The sequence below is a fragment of the Hyla sarda genome, chromosome 9, assembly GCF_029499605.1.
Source record: "Hyla sarda isolate aHylSar1 chromosome 9, aHylSar1.hap1, whole genome shotgun sequence".
NCBI classification, from domain to species: domain Eukaryota; kingdom Metazoa; phylum Chordata; class Amphibia; order Anura; family Hylidae; genus Hyla; species Hyla sarda.
Genome location: NC_079197.1, coordinates 18,303,592 through 18,328,076, shown reverse-complemented (window position 1 = coordinate 18,328,076; position 24,485 = coordinate 18,303,592). Strand labels below are relative to the sequence as shown.

At 44.3% G+C, this 24,485-nt stretch overlaps 1 protein-coding gene across 4 annotated transcripts in view; it reads right to left on the bottom strand.

The window, feature by feature from the left end:
- Nucleotides 1-21,487, bottom strand: part of FAM3A (FAM3 metabolism regulating signaling molecule A) — a 32,881-nt gene extending 11,394 nt beyond the window's left edge. The window contains exons 1-6 of one of the 4 annotated variants that reach the window (XM_056538650.1): nucleotides 21,357-21,447; nucleotides 13,971-14,203; nucleotides 7,897-7,973; nucleotides 4,831-4,941; nucleotides 4,671-4,694; nucleotides 656-709 (exon numbers count right to left, since the gene is read on the bottom strand). In XM_056538650.1, the coding sequence (XP_056394625.1) occupies nucleotides 656-709; nucleotides 4,671-4,694; nucleotides 4,831-4,941; nucleotides 7,897-7,909 (202 nt within the window). In that variant the 5' untranslated portion in view covers nucleotides 7,910-7,973; nucleotides 13,971-14,203; nucleotides 21,357-21,447. Of the gene's footprint in view, nucleotides 1-655; nucleotides 710-4,670; nucleotides 4,695-4,830; nucleotides 4,942-7,896; nucleotides 7,974-13,970; nucleotides 14,204-21,356 lie in introns of all 4 variants that reach the window. The other 3 variants (XM_056538648.1, XM_056538651.1, XM_056538652.1) reach the window with 3 other exon arrangements.
- Nucleotides 21,488-24,485: the final 2,998 nt, after the last annotated feature.

Sequence of the window (24,485 nt, the reverse complement as noted above, 5' to 3'; positions counted from 1 at the left end):
ATTAATAGACGTAATTTACAAATCTGTTTAAAGGGGTACTCGGGTGCTTAGACATCTTATCCCCTAACCAAAGGATAGGGGATAAGATGCCTGATCGCGGGAGTCAGTCCCCGGAGCGTGTTCGCTCCGGACCTGTTTACCGGCGACCACACGGCCGTCTGCGTGTGACGTCACGCCTTCGACCCCGTGTGACGTCACGCTCCGCCCCTCAATGCAAGCCTACGGGAGGGGGCGTGACAGCTATCACACCCCCTCCCCGTAGGCTTGCATTGAGGGGCGGAGCGTGATGTCACACGGGGTCGGAGGCGTGACGTCACATGCCGCCGGCCGTGTGGTCGCCGGTAATCAGGCCCGGAGCGAACACGCTCTGGAGACTGATTACAAACGGGGTGCCGCGTGTAAGATCCTGGGGGTCCCCAGCCGGCGGGACTCCCGTGATCAGGTATCTTATCCCCTATCCTTTGGAGTACCCCTTTAACTTTCTGGAGCCAGTTGATATGAAAAAAAATATATATATATTTTTTTTACTGGAATACCCCTTTAATCTTATTGCATAGAATTCCATACAGTTAGCAGCTGTACAAAGTCATATGTAGCTTAAAAATGGAATTCAAGACAACCCTTCCCTCCCACTTACTTTATGTGTTGCAGTTACCTGATATACTTCGGTTTCTCACTGGTGGTTTAGTTGTCTGAAGAGACATCCTTGCTACAATTAAAAAGATCAGCACTATGTGCATTGACACTAACTGTAAGCAAAGCTGCAGTGTAAAGCGAGAAGGGAGAGGCAAAATTGGCACAGCACTACCTTGCAGCTGAAGTAACTGATCATCCCCATCTCCTGAAGGTGCAAAGCTAAAAAGGCAGCGAGTATTGGAGAAAACACCTAGCAGGTAAGTATTATCCAAACCTAGTAAATTAGAACCACAAATAAAGTCCTGCTGGTCTGACAGGAACCATATATCATCATGTATGTAGTTCATAAATGAGCCTTAGATTACATACTTAAAAGGGGGTAATCCAGTGGAAACCTTTTTTTTTTAGGTCTTTATAAGTCAACTGGTGCCAGAAAGTTAAACAGATTTGTAAATTACTTCTATTAAAAAAAAATCTTTACCCTTCCTGTACTTTTTAGCAGCTGCATGCTATCAAGGAAATTGAGTTTTTTATTTTTTATTTTGTCTTGTCCACTGCTCTCTGCTGACACCTGATGCCCGTATCAGGAACTGTCCAGAGAAGGAGAAAATCCCCATTGCAAACTTATGCTGCTCTGGACAGTTCCTGACATGGACAGAGGTGTCAGCAGAGAGCACTGAGGACAAGACAAAAAAAAAGAATAAAAAAAAAAAAAAAAACTGAATTTTCTCTGTAGCATACAGCTGCTAAAAAGTACTGGAAGGGTAAAGATGTTTTAATAGAAGTCATTTACAAATCTTTTTGGCACCAGTTCATAAAAAAAAAAAAAAATAATAATAAAGTTTTCCACCGGAGTACCCCTTTAACCCGATGAGTGACCGTGCAAACACTTGATCCAGGACTAGGATGAGCGCCAGCTGTACGCACATGATGTATACTCATTGAAAAATAATATACATACCAAGGAGATTTTGTTCTAGAATGGTATAGCCTGTTATCCTGGATACTAGATGAGATACAGTTGGGATACATGGATGAAGTGTATCATGCGGCACATCTGACCACATATTTTGCAGCTGGGCCTTTAGATCCTGCACACTCGTAGGTTGTCTGGTTCTATAAATGCTCGATTGGGGGAAGATAGATGATTCCCAGCACTCACCAGTAATGCACAGTGAAGATTTATTATGCCATAGTGTAGTACAAGGACGCGTTTCGGCGTGGGAGCCTTCCTCAGCTGTCTGCCTCGGGCCGACAGCTGAGGAAGGCTCCCACGCCGAAACGCGTCCTTGTACTACACTATGGCATAATAAATCTTCGATTAACAGAAAGAGCATCCAGCCCCCAAACAGATGGATTAATAAACATTGGACTTTTATCCTATTTAAAAAAACGCTTAAAGAAAAAATAAAAATAAAAAATAAAAAAAACACCCAGAGAGAGTAAAAACCCCTTACGCGTGAGGGTTTTTTACTCTCACTGGATGTTCTTTCTTTAAGCGTTTTTTTTTTAAATGGATTAAAAGGGGTACTCCGATGGAATTATTATTTTTTTTAAATCAACTGGTGCCAGAATGTTAAACAGATTTGTGAATTACTTCTACTAAAAAAAAATCTTAAATCATTCCAGTACTTATTAGCTGCAAAATACTACAGAGGAAATTATTTTCGAAACACAGAGCTCTCTGCTGACATCAGGAGCACAGTGCTCTCTGCTGACATCTCTGTCCATTTCAAGAACTGTCTAGAATAGGAGAAAATCCCCATAGCAAACATATGCCGTTCTGGACGGTTCCTAAAATGGACAGAGATGTCAGCAGAGAGCACTGTGCTCCTGATGTCAGCAGAGAGCTCTATGTTCCAAAAAGAAAATAATTTCCTCTGTAGTATTCAGCAGCTAATAAGTACTGGAAGGATTAAAATATTTTTTTAATAGAAGTCATTTACAAATCTGTTTAACTTTCTGGCACCGGTTGATTTAAAATAATAATAAAAAAAAATAAGTTTTCCACCGGAGTACCCCTTGACACCCTTTCTGTTCATCAAAGCCTATTACCTACCGAGGAGATGGCTCGGCTTTATCCTGGCTTCCAATTTCAACAAAAGGTGCTCAGAGACTGAATAACTACAAATAGAGATGAGCGAACTTACAGTAAATACGATTCGTCACGAACTTCTCGGCTCGGCAGTTGATTACTTTTCCTGCATAAATTAGTTCAGCTTTCAGGTGCTCCGGTGGGCTGGAAAAGGTGGATACAGTCCTAGGAAAGAGTCTCCTAGGACTATATCCACCTTTTCCAGCCCAAGGGAGCACCTGAAAGCTGAACTAATTTACGCAGGATAAGTCATCAACTGCCGAGCAGAGAAGTTCGTGACGAATCGAATTTACTGTAAGTTCGCTCATCTCTAACTACAAGCGGTGAGCTGGCTAAACCTCCTCTTTCTTTGACTTTATATAATGAATCTTCACTGTGCATTACTGGTGCATGCTGGGTATCATCTTTCTTCTACCTGTGGCTTTACCCTACCTCGTGCACCACCGCAGATTCCACGAAAGTGCCGACATATCCCTATATTGAACTTGCAATTTGGCAGAGGCATTCCTGTAAAACTCTTGTGGGTGACAATTATCCTACCAAAAAGTGAAAGCAACACAGGATGTCCTGCACAGATCACTGAGCTGTTAGTGTGCCCTGTATCACTACTATAGGAGACCGACTATCATATGTGATGTTTCCCCAGATCATCACACCAGCAGGGGGCAGTGTGTTGCTCAGCTGCAAAGGCAGGATGGAAGCTCTCACCACGAGGCCTCCGTACTCAAACCTGACCGGCATTGGATCCCAAACAATACTGGAACTGTCAGTAAAGACAATACTGTTCCAGTCTGTAGCAGTCCGGGTTGCTGGCTGTCAATGGCAGGAGATGTATTGGGCGCCGTGACAATACTAACCGCCTGTCCGGGCAGAGACAGCGGTGTGTAATAAAGTTGTCACCTGTATCTGAATGGTGGACAAGACAACTGTGGGAGCTGATTGTGCTCGTCAGCGCCTTGATTTGAGTTGATTCTCCTTTCCGGTGGTCTGTCTGAGCAAACAATAGCCTGTTTTCCATGTGTGCCCTCACATTAAAGGGGTACTCTGCTGCTCAGTGTTTGGAACAAACTGTTCCGAACGCTGGAGTTGGGAGTTTGTGACGTCATAGCCCCGCCCCCTCATGATGTCACGCCGAGTCCCCCTCAATGCAAGTCTATGGGAGGGGGCGTGACAGCTGTCACGCCCCCTCCCATAGACTTACATTGAGGGGGTGGGGCGTGACGTCCCAAGCTCCCAACTCCAGCGTTCCAAACGCTGAGCAGCGGAGTACCCCTTTAACAGTGCTGGCAACACCTCTAAACAGCTTGGTCTAGATGGCGGCAATTTGTCAACATGACCATCCTGCTTCTCTTAGTTGAATGATGCAAAAGGTCTTCAAGTGTGTCGTAGAGATGTGTCTAGCAGGCAAGGACCTCTCACCAAAAGATACACTGCCCAAACATAGCCTCCGAGAGAGTCTTTTTATAGAACAACAGGGGAAAGCACTTTTACACCCTCTTGTGGCTAGACACAGTTTCTCATCAGATGTCACCTATAATCATGAACATTTCTGGAACAATCTAACATTACTACCTGGTGCATTATATTTTTTTTTCAATGAGAAAACATTAGGATTTGATTATCAATCACTTATCCAGTATGTGTTGTGTAGACCACAAGTACAGTGCAGATCCTGGTATCACACATCCTTATATCAGCACATCATCAGACCCCAGCCGATGCGTTCAGCCTAGATGTGCTGGTATCAGGAATAATTGGCCAGGTTAATGGGGTCATGCATAGAGCCTCGTGCAGCGCCTCTTAGATGAACGGCAACGTTGTGATTAGTGCAAAGATTAAGAATGGTTAATGAAAATCTATAAAATATGAAGGTGCCCAGTAAGTGGAGGTTAGTACACGTGTGCCCAGGTTTTGTGGAGACACAGACACAAATACTCACCAGCTGTACTGACCACCTCGGAACCTGCAGACAATGAGCACAATTAAGACAACATGGCTAAGAAATAAAGGATGGGGCAAAACATTGGGTAGGGGGAGAGACGTGTGGCATTGATCAGGTTATACAGCATATGAGGGGTGCACAGCAGGACTTCACTTACCACCCATAAACTGCTGTAGTCGGGGGAAGCCATTCTGTGTTCCCAGGATAATTCCAGCTAATATCCATGTCAGGCCTACAGTGAGGAGTACCACGATAATACGCACTGGACCTGTCGTCATACAATGGAAAGAAGTCAATGGAGCTGAGCCTTTCACCGACATTGTGAATAAGATGTCACCTGCAGCTTTACAATTTGAAGGTCAATCGTCCGGATGACATCAATATGGATTGGTGGGCATCCAACTCCCAGCATGTACAGCTCATGTGCGTCGCTGCGCCTTCAGGGTCTATTCACACGCACAGTATTCTGCGCAGATTTGATGCGCAGGATTTCAAGCTGTGTTCAGTTTACATTGAAATCTGCAGCAGAAAATCCAGCGCATCAAATCTGTGCAGAAAACTGTACGTGTGAATAGACCCTCAAGGTTAGGTTTACACTCAATGCGCCAGATGGAAAAAAATTATGTCTGGATCTTACGAGTGCGACCAGCGCTAAATAAGTCGAGCTAGGACAGCGTGTACATTGCTGTACCCATAGATGGCAATGTCTGCAGAGCCTATTTCCTCTGAAGGAGGATCAAGTGCATTCTTCATGGCGGAATTTCAGCAGCAGTATGTCTGCCGCTGAAATTCTGTAGTGTGCACTGTGCAGCGGAATACCATTGCCAGTAATGGGATTCTTCTGCAACGGAATTTCTGACCGAAATTCCTAAGCAGAATCTTCAGACGGCCGACTTGTAGGGATGCCAGGGAGGTGACCACAACAGAATATTGTTAGGAGACGAGAGGGGAGAAAAAGGTGCAGGGGGCGCTCCCTGAGAGAGATGTATTCACTGATGTGCACCCTCCACCACACCAACAGTGATATACCGACCTTGGATGGGCCGCACTGGGACCTGTGCAGCCCTAATGTTGGATGAGCTGCTGCTCTCCCACCGGCATCGAGCTCCTAAGTAAGGAACCGATATGCAATGTGGGGAGAAATGGTGGAAAAAAGCAGGTACAGTGGAGGCGCTGCTCGTGAGCAGCGCCTTCACTGTACCAGCTTTTTTTCCACCATTTCCCCCCACATCCAATATTATTGGCTTAGCTCAAGGATAACCCATAGTGGAGAAAACAAAAATGACCACTAGGTGCGCCTTGGTGTAAAGGTGTTGGGGGGGGGGGGGGGGGGGGTTATATGTATAGTACTCATCTAGAGCACATTTTAAGTTAGTGAAGTCAGTGTATGGTGTCTGTAACCCAGAATACTGCCAAGCTGTAGGGTGAGGGAAGCATGGGGAAACCAGTCCACAAAGACACAATCAGAAACAGAGCTGGTAGTATAGAAGCTGCTAGTCCGGGAAGCAGTCAGATGGAAGATGGCATTGGTTTAAAAGCATTTTATCTTATAATTAAACCAATAACACGTTTCGGGTATGAACCAAAGGGTACTCCTTTAAATGAACTGGTGCCAGAAAGATAAACAGATTTGTAAATTCCTTCTATTAAAAAATCTTAACCCTTCCAGTACTTATCAGCTGCTGTATACTACAGAGGAAGTTTTTTTCGAATTTCCTTTCTGTTTAACCACAGTGCTCTCTGCTGACACCTCTGTCCATGTCAGGAACTGTCCAGAGCAGGAGAGGTTTGCTATGGGGATTTGCTCCTACTCTAGACAGTTCCTAAAATGGACAGAGGTGTCAGCAGAGAGCACTGTGGTCAGGCAGAAAAGAAATTCAAAAAGAAACTATACTACAACAAACTATAATCGCACATATCTCCAGAACAGAAGGACATATAAAGAAACTGTAAAGAGTAGTGATCTTGGTGCCCTAAACTATAAAAAAAGGGTTTAAAGAGGGAAAACTATTTATTTTATTTTATTTTTTTCCCCCATATCAACTGGCTCCGGAAAGTTATAGATTTGTAAATTACGGTACTTTTATTAAAAAAAAAAAAAAAAAAAAAAAAAAATCTTAATCCTTCCAGTACTTATCAATAGAGATGAGCGAATTTACAGTAAATTCGATTCGTCACGAACTTCTCGGCTCGGCAGTTGATGACTTTTCCTGCATAAATTAGTTCAGCTTTCAGGTGCTACCGTGGTCTGGAAAAGGTGGATACAGTCCTAGGAGACTCTTTCCTAGGACTGTATCCACCTTTTCCAGCCCACCGGAGCACCTGAAGGCTGAACTAATTTAGCTGAGAAGTTCGTGACGAATCGAATTTACTGTAAGTTCGCTCATCTCTACTTATCAGCTGTTGTATGCTCCAGAGAAATTTGTGTAGTTTTTTTTTTCTGTCTGACCACAGTGCTCTGTCCGTTTCAGGAGCTGTCCAGAGTAGAAGACAATCCCAATAGAAAACGTCTCCTGCTCTGGACAGTTCCTGACATGGACAGAGGTGTCAGCAGCGAGCACTGTGGTCAGACTGGAAAGAACAACACAACTTTCTCTGGAGCATACAGCAACTGATAAGTACTGGAAGGATTACGATTTTTAAATAGAAGTAATTTACAAATCTGTTTAACGGTCTAGCACAAGTTGATTTAAAAAGAAAAATTTCCAGTGGAGTACCCCTTTAAGTCTCAATCAATGCCATCTTTCGTTTGACTGCTTACCGGACTCTGAGCCATCTCAAGGACAGGCCATCAACTGTTAAAGCCCGGGTTATCCTGGAAAAAACTTTTTTTTTTTATATATCAACTGGCTCCAGAAAGTTAAACAGATTTGTAAATTACTTCTATTATAAAAATCTTAATCCTTTCAGTACTTATGAGCTTCTGAAGTTAAGGTTGTTCTTTTCTGTCTAAGTGCTCTCTGATGACACCTGTCTCGGGAAATGCCCAGTTTAGAAGAGGTTTGCTATGGGGATTTGCTTCTAATCTGGGCGGCTCCCGAGACACGTGAGACAGAAAAGAACAACCTTAACTTCAGAAGCTCATAAGTACTGAAAGGATTAAGATTTTTTAATAGACGTAATTTACAAATCTGTTTAACTTTCTGGAGCCAGTTGATTATATATATATATATATATATATATATATATACACACAAAATAAGTTTTTTACTGGAGAACTTACCTGCTAACCGCATAATTCAGGGAAGAAGCACACGTCCTGCCCGAGTGCACTGGGCTCTTCTCTTCTTCCAGCCGTATCTGTATAATATACAAAAGGACATATTCATAGCACATTGTAGAGCCAGTGTAATACATAATAAGGTCACATACAATATAAATGCTAGAACTATGGATTCTGTGTACTACATTGATTATTAATAATAAGACTGAAACTGCTCTGGGATTAATGGCCATAAACAATCTAAAGAAAGGAAATATGAGAAATAAACCTATTTTACATAGCAGGTACCAAGTGATGCAGGAAGGACTCGCATTCCCCCACTAGATGGCACTGTGTTACCAGTCTTTAGGGACAAGATAGATACTTTTAATCAGGTGTAATTAGGCTGTGTTCTCATGCTCAGCTTTTTTCTATACTAGTGTTTCTTAAAAGGGGTACTCCGGTGGAAAAGTTTTTTTCTTAAATCAACTGGTGCCAGAAAAAGTTAAAACAGATTTGTAAATTACTTTTATTAAAAAATCTTAATCCTTCCAGTACTTATTAGCTGCTGAATACTACAGCGGAAATTCTTTTCTTTTTGGAACACAGAGCTCTCTGCTGACATCACGAACACAGTGCTCTCTTGCTGACATCTCTGGCCATTTTAGGAACTGTCCAGAGCAGCATATATATGTTTACTATGGGGATTTTTTTTTTTCCTATTCTGGACTGTTCCTAAAATGGACAGAGATGTCAGCAGAGAGCACTGTGCTCGTGATGTCAGCAGATGTGTTTCAAAAGAAAAAGAATTTCCACTGTGGTATTCAGCAGCTAATAAGTACTGGAAGGATTAAGATTTTTTAATAGAAGTAATTTACAGATCTGTTTAAACTTTCTGGCACCAGTTGATTTAAAAAAAATAAAAATATTTTTTCACTGGAATACCTCTTTAACCAGTGCACCTCCAGCTGTTGCAAAACTACAACTTCCAGCATGCCCGGACAGCCAACGGCTGTCCGGGCATGCTGGGAGTTGTAGTTTTGCAACAGCTGGAGGCATCCTGGTTGGGAAACACTGTTCTATACAGTTTTTTGAAGCCATAGCCAGGAATAAAGTTAAAGGAGGTGTTTTAATATTTTCCTCTCCACCTGTAATGAACACACCTGACCAGTCTGTGCATTTCTTCCTGGTCAGGTAAGAGTTACAGATTCTAGCCATTCAGCAGCAGCAGCGGGCGGGATATTCAAAGGGGTACTCCACCCCTGGACATTTTATCATTGAATAGGGGATAAAATATATTATCGCAGGGGTTCGGCCGTGGTCGTGACATTGGGCCACTCCCCTCCATTCATGTCTATGGGCGGGGGAGTGATGGCTGATCGCGGGGGTTCCCGGCCGCTGGTCTCACACGAACAGACATCTTATCCCCTATCCTTTAAAAAGGGGTACTCCCGTGGAAAACTTATTTTTTTAATCAACTGGTGCCAGAAAGTTAAACAGATTTGTAAATCACTTCTATTAAAAATTTTTTAATCCTTCCAGTACCTTTTAGGGGCTGTATACTAAAGAGAAATCCAAAAAATAAATGCATTTCCTGTGATGTCATGACCACAGTGCTCTCTGCTGACCTCTGCTGTCCATTTTAGGAACTGTCCAGAGCAGGAGAAAATCCCCATAGCAAACATATGCAGCTTTGGACAGTTCCTAAAATGGACAGAGATGTCAGCAGAGAGCACTGTGGAAATGACATCAGAGGAAATGCATTTCTTTTTTGGATTTCTCTGTAGTATACAGCCCCTAAAAAGTACTGGAAGGATTAAGATTTTTTAATAGAAGTGATTTACAAATCTGTTTAACTTTCTGGCACCAGTTGATTTTAAAAAAAATAAAAAAAAATAAAATTAAAAAGAAAAGTTTTCCACGGGAGAACCCCTTTAAAGGATTTCTTCAGTCTTCAACACACTTAGACACATAAGCGTCTGATCACAGGGTGTCCGACTGCTGGGACCCCCGTGATCTCCTGTACGATGACCCGGCATTGTCATGGCCCTGCACTGAGGTCGACAACACGCCCCCCTCAATACAGCTCTATGAGAGAGGCGGGGATGCACGAACGCTGCATCTCCCATAGAGATACATGGAGATCGTGGGGGGGGGGCGGTCCGAACACTGGGACCCCCTGCGATCTCCTTTCCTGCGAATAGGGGATAAGGGTCTATGGCTGCAAATCTCCTTTAAAACCCCCTATAAAAATCACATATATTATAATTAAATAACAGCAAATAAAAATAGATAAATATAAAGCTGTCAGCTGTGGCAAAACTACAACTCCCAGCATGCCCAGACATATATTGGTATTAACTACATATATTGGTATTATTGTATAAAAAAAACACTAAAGAAAATTTAAAATCAACGGATGCCAGAAAGTTAAAACAGATTTGTAAATTACTTTTATTAAAAAATATTTACCCTTCCAGTACTTTTTAGCAGCTGTATGATCCAGAGGAAATTCTTTTTTGTCTTGTCCACAGCGCTCTCTGCTGACACCTCTGTCCATGTCAGGAACTGTCCAGAGCAGGATAGGTTTGCTATGGGGATTTTCTCCTGCTCTGGACAGTTCCTGATACGGGCATCAGGTATCAGCAGAGAGCACTGTGGACAAGACAAAAAAAGACATTCAAAAAGAAAAGAATTTCCTCTGTAGCATACAGCTGCTAAAAAGTACTGGAAGGGTAAAGATTTTTTAATAGAAGTAATTTATAAGTCTGTTTAACTTTCTGGCACCAGTTGATTTAAAAAAATTAAATTTTTTCTCCCCACTTGAGTACCCCTTTAAATGAAGCTCTCAAGCCCTTTAAAATCCTCTTCTTATAATATGAGGGGACAGGCCGGACCGGTCCCGCAGGCATCCATAATCTTATGATATTTATTCAGGGATTAACACAATACTGTCATGTAAAGCATAAGGAAAAGACATAGTTACATGTTTGGCAAGGGGGGTGGTGTATATATATATATATATATATATATATATATATATATATATATATATATATATATATATATATATATATATATATATATACACACACATACACACACACACATAGACATAGACATACACATAGATATAGATATACACAGACACACAGATATACACAGACACATAGATATACACAGTCACATAGATATACACAGACACATACACAGACACATACACAGACACAGATATACACATAGATATACACATACACAGATATACACATAGATATACACAGACACATAGATATACACATACACAGACACATACACATACACATAGATATACACAGACACAGATATACACAGACACAGATATACACAGACACATACACAGATATACACATAGATATACACAGACACATACACAGATATACACATAGATATACACAGACACATACACAGATATACACATAGATATACACATACACAGATATACACATAGATATACACAGACACATAGATATACACATACACAGACACATAGATATACACATACACATAGATATACACATACACAGACACATAGATATACACATACACAGACACATAGATATACACATACACATAGATATACACAGACACATAGATATACACAGTCACATAGATATACACAGTCACATAGATATACACAGACACATACACATACACAGATATACACATAGATATACACATACACAGATATACACATAGATATACACAGACACATACACATACACATACACATAGATATACACAGACACATAGATATACACAGACACAGATATACACAGACACATACACAGATATACACATAGATATACACAGACACATACACAGATATACACATAGATATACACATACACAGATATACACATAGATATACACAGACACATAGATATACACATACACAGACACATAGATATACACATACACATAGATATACACATACACATAGATATACACATACACAGACACATAGATATACACATACACATAGATATACACAGACACAGATATACACACACATACACATACACAGATATACACATAGATGTACACAGACACATACACATACACAGACACATACACAGATATACACAGACACATAGATATACACATAGATATACACATAGATATACACAGACACATAGATATACACAGACACACACACAGATATACACAGACACATAGATATACACAGACACAGACATATATTAATCTCCTTTTTCCCACTTACAAGTAAAATAAAATATCCCATGAAGCTTTAGGTACATTATGGAATCGCATTACTAATACTGAGTTCCCCAACAAGGGTGTCTCCAGCTGTTGCAAAAACTCGACTCCCAGCATGCCCGGACAGCTTGTTGGCTGTCCGGGCATGCTGGGAGTTGTAGTTTTGCAACAGCTGGAGGCACCCTGGCTAAGAAACACTGTGTTAATATAATGTTATCACTAAATATATTGTTCTGGATCTTAAATATTGTATAAGTTACAGAACCCATAAGATGAAGGGGAAATGGTAGTTCCGGATACACAACACTATTATATAGCAGACTGACTTTTTCACATTTTCCTTTGCGTAGGACACCATGTTAGCTCTAATAACAAACAACACGCTCCCATAAATCCTACATAACCATTAAATCCCAGTTACATTATACATTAACCTGAAAGAATTTGGGCAAGAGATTGCTGTTAACTTCCACTCATGGTCATGTGGTATAAAGCCCAGCTCCCGTAATTCCTGAATATCCTAGACTAGACACTATGGCTCATCCGTGGTATCCGTTTTATTTTTTTTTATTTTAATTTTTTTTTAAGTCAAACAACCGCCCCTACGGGTCTCCAAACTTTCCAAATGCTCAAGAAAGATTCACTGACAGGGAAGGGGCGTTCCCCAGCAGGCGTGACATCATCTGAAGCCATACAGGGGAGAACTTCCTCCCTCACTCTGCTACACACAGCCCAGAGCAGTTCGGTGTGAGATGAGCTATGATTGGCTAAGGCTGCACACACACAACCCTCAGAACTCCAGACAGCATTTTCTTTACTTTTTGTATTCTGCCAGGCCAACAGGAGTCCAAAGTCTGTGCAAGAGATGGGGGGGGGGAATGTGCTCTGGACAAGTAAGGAGACACCTAGTGGCAGCTTTTCTAAACACAAATAAAACATATTAAAACTAATTTTTGCTTAGAAAAAAAAAAAAATGAAGTTTTCTGAGAGTGCCCATTTAATGGATCTCGGCCATATAAGAAAAGTATCAATAAAAATAGTTTATTTTCTTATATTAAAAAAAAAAAAAAAAACATTTATCTACACCGTGGCATGCCAGGTAAATATTAAGGGGTAGGGGATAATTGTCTGATTGCTGGGGTCCCACAACTCACCTGTCCTTGAAGCACTTGGACCCCCCCCCCCCCCCATCTTCCGAGATAAGCGGAAGTGACGACCCCAATCACTATCTGAGACGGGAATCCATCTCAGCGGGTGGTTGGTTAAGTGGGCCAATACTCCCACGTGTCTCAGAAGGTGGGGGGGGTTCGGACTTTTTAAGGACCGGTGAGTTGTTGGGCCCAGGACAGAAGATCGCGGTTGTTCCTAGCAGTCAGACCACCTTTGATCAAACACTTATTAGAGTTGAGCGAACCTCGCAGCTCGGCTGTTGATTACTTTAGTCTGCGTAAACTAGTTCAGCTTTCCAAGGGCTCTGGTTGCCTGGAAAAGTCCGTAATGACAGTCTTAGCTCTCCTAGGTCTGTATTTCACCTTTTCTAGGCAACTGGAGCCCTTGGAAAGCTGAACTAATTGATGCAGACTAAAGTAATCAACAGCCGAGCTGCGAGGTTCGCTACAAGCCAATTTACTGTAGGTTCGCTCATCTCTAATTATTTATTATTAATTATTAATTATTATTATTATTATTATTATTATTATTATATTTTTTTCTTTTTTTTTTATAAATATAGCACCAACATATCACACAGTGCATTTACAGCACCTAGTGCTTTTAAAAGAAGGTTTTATTTTGCTACTGTCCCCAGCCGACCTATGAAAAAAAATTAAATAATTCACCTTCTTCCGCTACCTCGTAGCTCCAGGATCACGATGCCACGTCTACGAACAGCCCCCGCCGACAGCCTGCTTCACCAGAGCTGTAGATGTGACGTCACAGAGCCCCTCAGCCAATCACTGGCCACAGCTGCATCCACCTTTCCATCCATCCACTGTCAGTTCGCCCGCATGTAGGTGCTAACCTTTGCCGCTCAGGAGGGGGTGGAAGCAGACGGGGCACCCAAATAACGGAGCTACGAGGGAGGGGAGTTTTTTTTTTTTTTTTTTTTTTTAATGAAATTAAAAATTCCACTTTTCCCCCCTTACCATACAGATCATTACACGTTACACATTTACCAGGTTATCTAGGGTGTAGGACAGATATTACCTTTTATTGCTCCCCAGCACTCCACTTCCGCTTCAGTAGTAAGCCTTTTGATATTAGGGGTGGTGGGGGGGTTTGCGCTATCATTTTCACTGAATGTGGGAAACCCAACCCCCCCCCCCCCCCAATGAGGTGGCTAATAGCCATATAACACTGCCGCAACATCGTGCAGCCATTTGCCCCTGTACGCGGGGGGTGTGGTTGGCTCAAATACATTGATCGCCATATATCTAATCGAAACTAACTGCACTGTACAAGATCTAAACAAGGCTCGGCTATGGGAACCAAGCCCTGTCTTCCAATCAAGCCATAGGGATGGAGCAGGAAAGGAAGGCGTATAAAGCTCCTATCACTACAGTCTTCCTCAGTGTTTCCCAACCAGTCTGCCTCCAGCTGTTACAAAACAACAACTCCCAGCATGCCCAGACAGCCAAAGTTTGGAAATTATTGCTCTATAGCAGTGGTCTTCAACCTGTGGAACTCCAGATGTTGCAAAATACAACTCCCAGCATGCCCGGACAGCCGTTGGCTGTCCGGGCATGCTGGGAGTTGTAGTTTTGCAACAGCTGGAGGTCCACAGGTTGAAGACCACTGCTCTATAGCGTTGTTTCACAATCAGTGTGGCTCCAGCTGTTGCAAAACTACAGCTCCCAGCATACCCAGACAGCCAAAGTTTGGAAATTATTGCTCTATAGCAGTGGTCTTCAACCTGTGAAACTCCAGATGTTGCAAAATACAACTCCCAGCATGCCCGGACAGCCGTTGGCTGTCCGGGCATGCTGGGAGTTGTAGTTTTGCAACAGCTGGAGGTCCACAGGTTGAAGACCACTGCTCTATAGCGTTGTTTCACAATCAGTGTGGCTCCAGCTGTTGCAAAACTACAGCTCCCAGCATGCCCAGACAGCCAAAGGTTGGAAATTATTGCTCTATAGCAGTGGTCTTCAACCTGTGGAACTCCAGATGTTGCAAAATACCACTCCCAGCATGCCCGGACAGCCGTTGGCTGTCCGGGCATGCTGGGAGTTGTAGTTTTGCAACAGCTGGAGGTCCACAGGTTGAAGACCACTGCTCTATAGCGTTGTTTCACAATCAGTGTGGCTCCAGCTGTTGCAAAACTACAGCTCCCAGCATGCCCAGACAGCCAAAGGTTGGAAATTATTGCTCTATAGCATTGTTTCGCAACCAGTGTGCCTCCAGCTGTTGCAGAACTAAAAATCCCAGCATGCCCAGACAGCCAAAGGTTGGAAATTATTGCTCTATAGCATTGTTTCGCAACCAGTGTGGCTCCAGCTGTTGAAAAACTACAACTCCCAGCATGCCGGGAGTTGTAGTTTTGCAATGGCTGGAGGTACATTGGTTGGGAAACAATGCTATAGAGCAATAATTCCCAACCTTTGGCTGCCCAGACATGCTGGGATTTGTAGTTCTGCAACAGCTGGATGCACACTGGTTGGGAAGAACTGCTATAGAGCAATAATTCCCAACCTTTGGCTGCCCATTGTAGTTCTGCAACAGCTGGAGGCACACTGGTTGGGAAACACTGCTATAGAGCAATAATTCCCAACCTTTGGCTCCCCGGACATGCTGGGAGTTGTAGTTTTGCAACAGCTGGAGGCAGACTGGTTGGTAAGCACAAGATTAGGTCATGTATTGTTCCCCATGTACTTCTCCATATTGTTATCCATTAGACAAAATGTATTTTGCATTCCTGCATGATCTCCCTGTACCCCATGGACTAGAACAATCCTCGTACTACGACCTCAGCCACAAGCAGATCGTACATTATTTATTACCATTAAGTCACGCGGGTGATCTGAAGAGACCGTATTGTACACACAGCCGGATGCACTTCCACCGCCAGGGTAGGGTGACACCTGGCTCGGCATAAGGTGTTCTGACTGCAGGCAACGTTTGGTAAGAAGAGGTCGGAGTGACCCTGTAACATGTACTGCACCCTACATGATGACATTCAGTAGTCTGCGGCTCGCTCTCTGAGTTTGTACTACACCGTGCCAACTACATGGCAGTGGCACCTGCTAAAGGGGTGCAAGTCACTGTAAGAATCTCCCAAACAGGGCAGCTACAGGATACTACAAAAAGTAGAAAAAGAAAAAAACAGCCCCAAAGGAGCAGATTTTGTTTTCTGCCCCTCGCATGCAATGGACGGACACTTCTATCTGGTGCTGAATGCCGTCCTTGTTGTAACTATTATGGGAGAGCTAAGTCAGGGCTGGTGCAAGGATTTTTGCCACCCTAGGTGAAAGCCAATTTTGCCGCTCCTTGACCCCACCCATTGGCTCCGCCCTCTGACACGCCCATTGCTACTGGGGTGACACACTGTAACAAACCTCCTCCTCATGTAATCTCCTTACTACTGGAGTGACACACTGTAACAAACCCCCTCCTCATGTAATCTCCTTACTACTGGGGTGACACACTAACAAACCTCCTCCTCATGTAATCTCCTTACTACTGGGGTGACACACTGTAACAAACCTCCTCCTCATGTAATCACCTACTACAAATCCCCTCCTCAGGCGACAGTATTCTGGCTGGGTGAGTGCTTTGGATGAGCGGCGGGAGCTTCAGATTCTGGCTGGTTACTAACTTACTTGCAGCGGGCAGAGGGCGCTCTAGGCGGCCGCCTACTTTGCCTATAGTCAGAATCGGCCCTGGGCTAAGTCATGCTTTAATAGGTGTTTTTCAACCTGTGGCTCTCCAGCTGTTGCAAGACTACAACTACCATCATGTCCTAAAAGACTGCAATTTCTCTATAGGAGTGATCTCCAGCCAGTGCCCAAAACTACAGCTCCCATCATGCCCTGACAGCCTGTGCATGTGATCCTCAACCTGTGCTATCAGTGTTACTATCATCATGTCCTGACAGCCTGCAACTGCTTTATAGGACTGATCTCCATCTTGCTGCTGTCAGGATATACTGGGAGTTTTACTATTGCAACAGCTGGAGAGACACAGGTTGGAGATCACACTGTATAGTGGAGGTGAAGGCTGTCAGGGCATGATGGGAAATGTTATTCTGCAATAGCTGGTGTTCAATATCACTCATACAGACTGATTGCAGCCTGTGAGGGAACGATGGGAGTTTTACAACAGGTTGGAGATGACATGTACAGGAGAAACTTGAAAAACTAGAATATCGAACAAAAATCCATTGTATGTCAGTAATGCAACTTCAAAGGAAAGGAAGCATGAAGTGCTCCAAAATCTTCTGGTCCTATAAAAAGACTCTCTCGGAGGCTATGTTTGGGCAGTGTACCTTTTGGTGAGAGGTCCTTGCCTGATAGACGCATCTCTACGACACACCTGAAGACCTTTTGCATCATTCAACTAAGAGAAGCAGGATGGTCATGTTGACAAATTGCCGCCATCTAGACCAAGCCATTTAGAGATGTTGGCAGCAGTGTTAAAGGGGTACTCCGCTGCTCAGCGTTTGGAAAAAACTGTTCTGAACGCTGGAGTCGGCAGCTCGTGACGTCATAGCCCCATCCCCTCAATGCAAGTCTATGGGAGGGGGCGTGACGGCCGTCAAGCCCCCTCCCACAGTCTTGCATTGAGGGGGTGGGGCGTGACGTCACGAGCTCCCGGCGTCGAGCAGCGGAGTACCCCTTTAAGCCTGGACTTAATGAAGCACAGTGGACCAACACCAGCAGCTCCCCAAATCCTATCATATATCGGGGTTTTCATGAGCTGTAACCATAATCATCACAATTATGACAAATCACGGCTTGATCTATCTTGCTTTGCATGTAATGAGTCTCTCTCTTGGAGCTGGGCGGTATGACCAAAAATGCATATCATGGTATTTTTGGAAGTTATGGTGGTTCCACTGTATTTAACGGTATCCCCCCCACGCTGGGGAACTAATCATAGGTGACCCGCCGGCGCTTTAATTGAATTAGTTGCGTGCCGCGGCGCTGGAAATTATTAATACAGGAAACCTGTACTTTTTCCCCGGGCTGCAGAAATAAACAAAATAAACTTTGACTCACCTTCCTACGTTCCCCCGTTGCTCCGGTATCGGCCTCACTGTTCTCTGCTATGATCTTCATGCTGCTTCCTGGGGACGGCAGTCTATCCCCGGCCGCAGCGATGTCCCGCCTCGGCTAGTGATAGGCTGAGCGCGCTGTCATGTAAGCAGCTCAGGCCCCGCCTTCTCTCTGCTGCCCGGACTCCTTACATGACAGCGCGCTCAGCCTATCACTAGCTGAGGCGGGACATCGCTGCGGTCGGTCATAGGCTGAGCGCCGTCCCCAGGAAGCAGCATGAAGATCATAGCAGAGAACAGTGAGGCCGATACCGGAGCAACGAGGGGAACGTAGGAAGGTGAGTCAAAGTTTATTTTGTTTATTTCTGCAGCCCGAGCACAGTACAGATGTCCTTTATTAATCATTTCCAGCACCGCGGCATGCAACTAATTCATTCAAAGCGCCGGCGGGTCACATATGATCAGTTCCCCAGCGTGGGGGGGGGCCAGCGAAGCAGAGAAGCGCCCACAGGTCACTTATGATTAGTTTCCTGATGTGGGGACAGCAGCTGCGGCTGATCATTCATTTGAAGGGGGTTGCGGGCGTCAGGTAGAATAAAATAAAATTTAAAAAAACTGTATTCGGTATGAACCGGTTTATCGCTCAGCACTACTTTCTCATATAATAGTTTTCACCTTTTAAGTTGCATTGCTGAAATAAATGAACTTTGCACCATATTCAAATTTTTCGACTTTCACCTGTATAGCGGAAGTGCAGTCTGTCAGGGCACGATGGGGGTTGTAGTTCTGAAACAGCTGGAGATCCCTGCTTTAGAGGAAGTGCAGTCTGTCAGGGCACGATGGGAGTTGTAGTTCTGAAACAGCTGAAGATCCCGGGTTAAGAGGAAGTGCTGGCTGTCAGGGCACGATGGGAGTTGTAGTTCTGAAACAGCTGGAGATCCCTGCTTTAGAGGAAGTGCAGTCTGTCAGGGCACGATGGGGGTTGTAGTTCTGAAACAGCTGGAGATCCCTGCTTTAGAGGAAGTGCAGTCTGTCAGGGCACGATGGGAGTTGTAGTTCTGAAACAGCTGAAGATCCCGGGTTAAGAGGAAGTGCTGGCTGTCAGGGCACGATGGGAGTTGTAGTTCTGAAACAGCTGGAGATCCCTGCTTTAGAGGAAGTGCTGGCTGTCAGGGCACGATGGGGGTTATAGTTCCGCGACAGCTGGAGATCCCTGCTTTAGAGGAAGTGCTGGCTGTCAGGGCATGATGGGGGTTGTATTTTCCCACAGCCGGAGATCCCTGCTTTAGAGGAAGTGCTGGCTGTCAGGGCATGATGGGGGTTGTATTTTCCCACAGCCGGAGATCCCTGCTTTAGAGGAAGTGCAGTCTGTCAGGGCACGATGGGGGTTATAGTTCTGAAACAGCTGGAGATCCCTGCTTTAGAGGAAGTGCAGTCTGTCAGGGCACGATGGGGGTTATAGTTCTGAAACAGCTGGAGATCCCTTCTTAGAGGAAGTGCTGGCTGTCAGGGCACGATGGGGGTTATAGTTCTGAAACAGCTGGAGATCCCTGCTTTAGAGGAAGTGCTGGCTGTCAGGGCACGATGGGGGTTATAGTTCTGACACAGCTGGAGATCCCTGCTTTAGAGGAAGTGCTGGCTGTCAGGGCACGATGGGGGTTATAGTTCTGAAACAGCTGGAGATCCCTGCTTTAGAGGAAGTGCAGTCTGTCAGGGCACGATGGGGGTTATAGTTCTGGAACAGCTGGAGATCCCTGCTTTAGAGGAAGTGCAGTCTGTCAGGGCACAATGGGGGTTATAGTTCTGGAACAGCTGGAGATCCCTGCTTTAGAGGAAGTGCAGTCTGTCAGGGCACGTTGGGGGTTATAGTTCTGGAACAGCTGGAGATCCCTGCTTTAGAGGAAGTGCAGTCTGTCAGGGCACGTTGGGGGTTATAGTTCTGGAACAGCTGGAGATCCCTGCTTTAGAGGAAGTGCAGTCTGTCAGGGCACGATGGGGGTTATAGTTCTGGAACAGCTGGAGATCCCTGCTTTAGAGGAAGTGCAGTCTGTCAGGGCACGTTGGGGGTTATAGTTCTGGAACAGCTGGAGATCCCTGCTTTAGAGGAAGTGCAGTCTGTCAGGGCACGATGGGGGTTATAGTTCTAGAACAGCTGGAGATCCCTGCTTTAGAGGAAGTGCAGTCTGTCAGGGCACGATGGGGGTTATAGTTCTGGAACAGCTGGAGATCCCTGCTTTAGAGGAAGTGCAGTCTGTCAGGGCACGATGGGGGTTATAGTTCTGGAACAGCTGGAGATCCCTGCTTTAGAGGAAGTGCAGTCTGTCAGGGCACAATGGGGGTTATAGTTCTGGAACAGCTGGAGATCCCTACTTTAGAGGAAGTGCAGTCTGTCAGGGCACGATGGGGGTTATAGTTCTGGAACAGCTGGAGATCCCTGCTTTAGAGGAAGTGCTGGCTGTCAGGGCACGATGGGGGTTATAGTTCTGGAACAGCTGGAGATCCCTGCTTTAGAGGAAGTGCAGTCTGTCAGGGCACGATGGGGGTTGCATTTTCCCACAGTTGGAGAAAACTCCTATTGGGGGATCCACTTTCATTCATAATAAATAGGTTACTAGGGACGACTTTGCCTGGCAACAGGTCTCTCAGTAACCAAACCGAATGCCATGCTCTCCTCCAGCTCTCACCCCATGCATTCCTACATATCAGTATGGGTGGAGAACCCCTTTAAGCCAATACCAATTTATAAAACACATAAAAGACCAGCAGTTTATTTGCAAGCCTGGCTATAGTTGCTATGGTAACAGGCCATGCCAAACTTCTAGAAATAAGCAAAATAAAAATATAATAAATAAAAACCCTGACATATGAAAGAAGTTTTTTTTTCCGACCACCTATATAGTTTCTGCTAGGGAACTACTAGTCCCAGCATGCATGCAAAGTCACGTCACGACAAAGCCGCCCCTCCTCATAGGGCAACGCGGCAGACTCACGCGATACGTCACAGCAGGGTACTCACCTTCACCCACGTTTGCCACCCCCTTGTCCTGATATGTCACGATATAACCCAACAACAGCTTCTAACTGACATTCCCGGAAGTATGAGCGGTCCCTAAGAAGGAGTCGCATAAGAGTTCTCTCAGATTGTGATTGGTGGAGGAGAAGCTGGAGCGGCGCTGATTGGCTGTTCAACTAACCAATAGGAACGCGCCTCCTCCTTGTACGGATCCCGCGTAGGGTAAAGCTGAGGTGATTTTCACAGTAGTTCGTTGCTGCTCTCTATGGAAAGTCAAATAGAAATTTACACCCTTTAGTCGCTGCTTTCCAATCAGTGTACCTCCAGCTGTTACAAAACTACAACTCCCAGCATGTCTGGGCAGCCAAAGGTTGGGAATTATTGCTCTATAGCAGTGGTCTCCGACCTGCCGACCTCCAGATGTTGCAAAACTACAGCTCCCAGCATGCCCAGACAGCCAAAGGTTGGAAATGATTGCTCTAGAGCTGTGGTCTCCAACCTGCGGACCTCCAGATGTTGCAAAACAACAACTCCCAGCATGCGGGCATGCTGGGAGTTGTAGTTTTACAACATCTGGAGGTCCGCAGGTTGGAGACCACTGCTCTAGAGCATTGTTTCACAACCAGTGTGCCTCCAGCTGTTGCAAAACTACAACTCCCAGCATGCCCAGTAAGCCAAAGGTTGGAAATTATTGCTCTATAGCATTGTTTCACAACCAGTGTGGCTCCAGCTGTTGCAAAACTACAACTCCCAGCATGCCAGGAGCTGTAGTTTTGCAATGGCTGGGGTACACTGGTTGGGAACACTGCTATAGAGCAATAATTCCCAACCTCTGGCTGCCCAGACATGTTGGGAGTTGTAGTTTTGCAACAGCTGGAGGCACACTGGTTGGGAGACAATGCTATAGAGCAATAATTCCCAACTGTTGGCTGTCCAGATATGCTGGGAGTTGTAGTTTTGCAACAGCTGGGGACACATTGGTTGGGAAACAATGCTATAGAGCAATAATTCCCAACCTTTGGCTGTCCAGACATGCTGGGAGTTGTAGTTCTGCAACAGCTGGAGGCACACTGGTTGGGAAACAATGTTATAGAGCAATAATTCCCAACCTTTGGCTCCCCAGACATGCTGGGAGTTGTAGTTTTGCAACAGCTGGAGGCACACTGGTTGGGAAACAATGCTATAGAGCAATAATTCCCAACTGTTGGCTGTCCAGATATGCTGGGAGTTGTAGTTTTGCAACAGCTGGGGGCACATTGGTTGGGAAACACTGCTATAGAGCAATAATTCCCAACCTTTGGCTACCCGGACATGCTGGGAGTTGTAGTTTTGCAACAGCTGGAGGTACACTGGTTGTGAAACATTGCTATAGAGCAATAATTCCCAACTGTTGGCTGTCCAGATATGCTGGGGGTTGTAGTTTTGCAACAGCTGGAGGCACACTAATTGGGAAACAATGCTATAGAGCAATAATTCCCAACCTTTGTCTGCCCAGACATGCTGGGAGTTGTAGTTTTGCAACAGCTGGAGGCACCCTGATTGGGAAACACTTCTCTAGTTTCATTCTTTACCCCCTCAATGAAGCAGTGATTTTTTTTTTTATTATTTTGCGCTTTCACTTTTACCTCCTCACCTTCTCATAGTCATAATTCTTAAATTTTCCCATCCACGGAGCGAAATGAGGGCTCGTTTTTATTTTGTGATCAATTGTACTTTGTAATGATACTTTTTATTTTACCATATAATATATGGCGCAACCCCAAAAAAATACTTGGGGGGGGGGGGGGGGGGAATATGTTCTCTATATTTTGTGGGTCAATACGATTGCAACAATACATAGAAAATCTTTACATGCTCATCTATTAATCTATTACTGTACTGCCTTTAAAAAAGTAAAACTGTTTTGACCCCTGTGATTTGTTTTTTCCTGTCTATGGGCCTCTATGAGGTTTTTTTTATTTTTTTTGCTGTGATCTGTATTTATTTCTCAGTATGACTTTTGTGTATATGTGACTTTTTAATTACATTTTTTTTTTTAAATTTTTTTGATGGGATGTGACCAAAGATGAGCAAGATCCAAACATTTTGTTTTCCGGGCACACTGAGAGTTGTAGTTTTGCAACAGCTGGAGGCACCCTTTTTGGGAAACACTGGTCTATGCAATCACTGACACACATTTAAAAAAATAAATAACATCTAGCTCTCTATGGTGATCTGTATTGGGAAGCTGTAGAACCATAGACACTTTCGGGCTGTATATTCAGCTTCATCCTATTAGAGTAACTCATAGTAACAGAACTGCAGCTTATACAGTGATCCCTCAACTTACAATGGCCTCAACATACAATAGTTTCAACATACAATGGTCTTTTCTGGCCCAGAAACCAGACTCAACATACAATGTACGGACAGTCCTGATCTGTGAAACGTGTCAATGGCCGGAAGAACTGACCAATCAGAATGGGCATTTTACTGGTAAAACCCCTGTATTACTGAAGTGCATGCACTGACTGGTGTCTGGTAGCGCCCCCTACAGTACAGGGAGGTATTACATGTTCTGTACTCTTTACCTGTATTACTGAAGTGTATGCACTGACTGGTGTCTGGTAGCGCCCCCTACACTACAGGGAGGTATTAGATGTTCTGTACTACTCTTTACCTGTATTACTGAAGTGCATGCACTGACTGGTGTCTGGTAGCGCCCCCTACAGTACAGGGAGGTATTACATGTTCTGTACTACTCTTTACCTGTATTACTGAAGTGTATGCACTTACTGGTGTCTGGTAGCGCCCCCTACAGTACAGGGAGGTATTACATGTTCTGTACTCTTTACCTGTATTACTGAAGTGCATGCACTGACTGGTGTCTGGTAGCGCCCCCTACAGTACAGGGAGGTAATACATGTTCTGTACTACTCTTTACCTGTATTACTGAAGTGTAAGCACTGACTGGTGTCTGGTAGCGCCCCCTACAGTACAGGGAGATATTACATGTTGTGTACTCTTTACCTGTATTACTGAAGTGTATGCACTGACTGGTGTCTGGTAGTGCCCCCTACAGTACAGGGAGGTATTACATGTTCTGTACTACTCTTTATCTGTATTACTGAAGTGTACGCACTGACTGGTGTC